Raw genomic sequence first — 423 nt, forward strand, 5'->3', positions numbered from 1 at the left:
GGGAAGGGGGGGGGGGCGGGGGAGGGCAAGCACAGTGTGCGGCAAAGGGGGGGGACAGAGAGAAGACTCCTCATGGGTCACGCCATCGTGGTGTCTCCCGACCATCCGTCCGCTAACGTTGCTGGCCCTCCAATGCAGCCACTCGAACTCCACTGCCGTTGAGGGCACTGCCGAGCGCTCTGAGGCTCTGCTGAAGTTTGTCGCGGCCAAGGGCGCTGCCCCGGTTCGAACTCGTCGCTCGATGGACTTCCACCCGGGACATCATGGCGGTAACCATCATGGCGGGGATGCCGGAGGCGCAGCCTACCACCCCGGGCACCATCACCATAATGCTGGCGGTGCTATGACTCCCGGTCACCACGGCGGTAACCACCACGGTGGTGCCGGCGGTGCCATGACCCCGGGTCATCACGGCGGTAACCA

General features: G+C 66.0%; 1 protein-coding gene across 1 annotated transcript; it reads right to left on the reverse strand.

Moving 5' to 3' along the window:
• Nucleotides 1-112: 112 nt before the first annotated feature.
• On the reverse strand, nucleotides 113-409 carry H696_01788 (hypothetical protein; the record flags this gene model as incomplete). Its single annotated transcript, XM_009495696.1, has 1 exon — nucleotides 113-409. The coding sequence occupies one exon, from the start codon at nucleotides 407-409 to the stop codon at nucleotides 113-115; it is 297 nt and encodes a 98-aa protein (XP_009493971.1).
• Between the last annotated feature and the right edge of the window lie 14 nt (nucleotides 410-423).

This window comes from Fonticula alba, assembly GCF_000388065.1.
Source record: "Fonticula alba strain ATCC 38817 unplaced genomic scaffold supercont2.2, whole genome shotgun sequence".
Taxonomy (NCBI): domain Eukaryota; order Rotosphaerida; family Fonticulaceae; genus Fonticula; species Fonticula alba.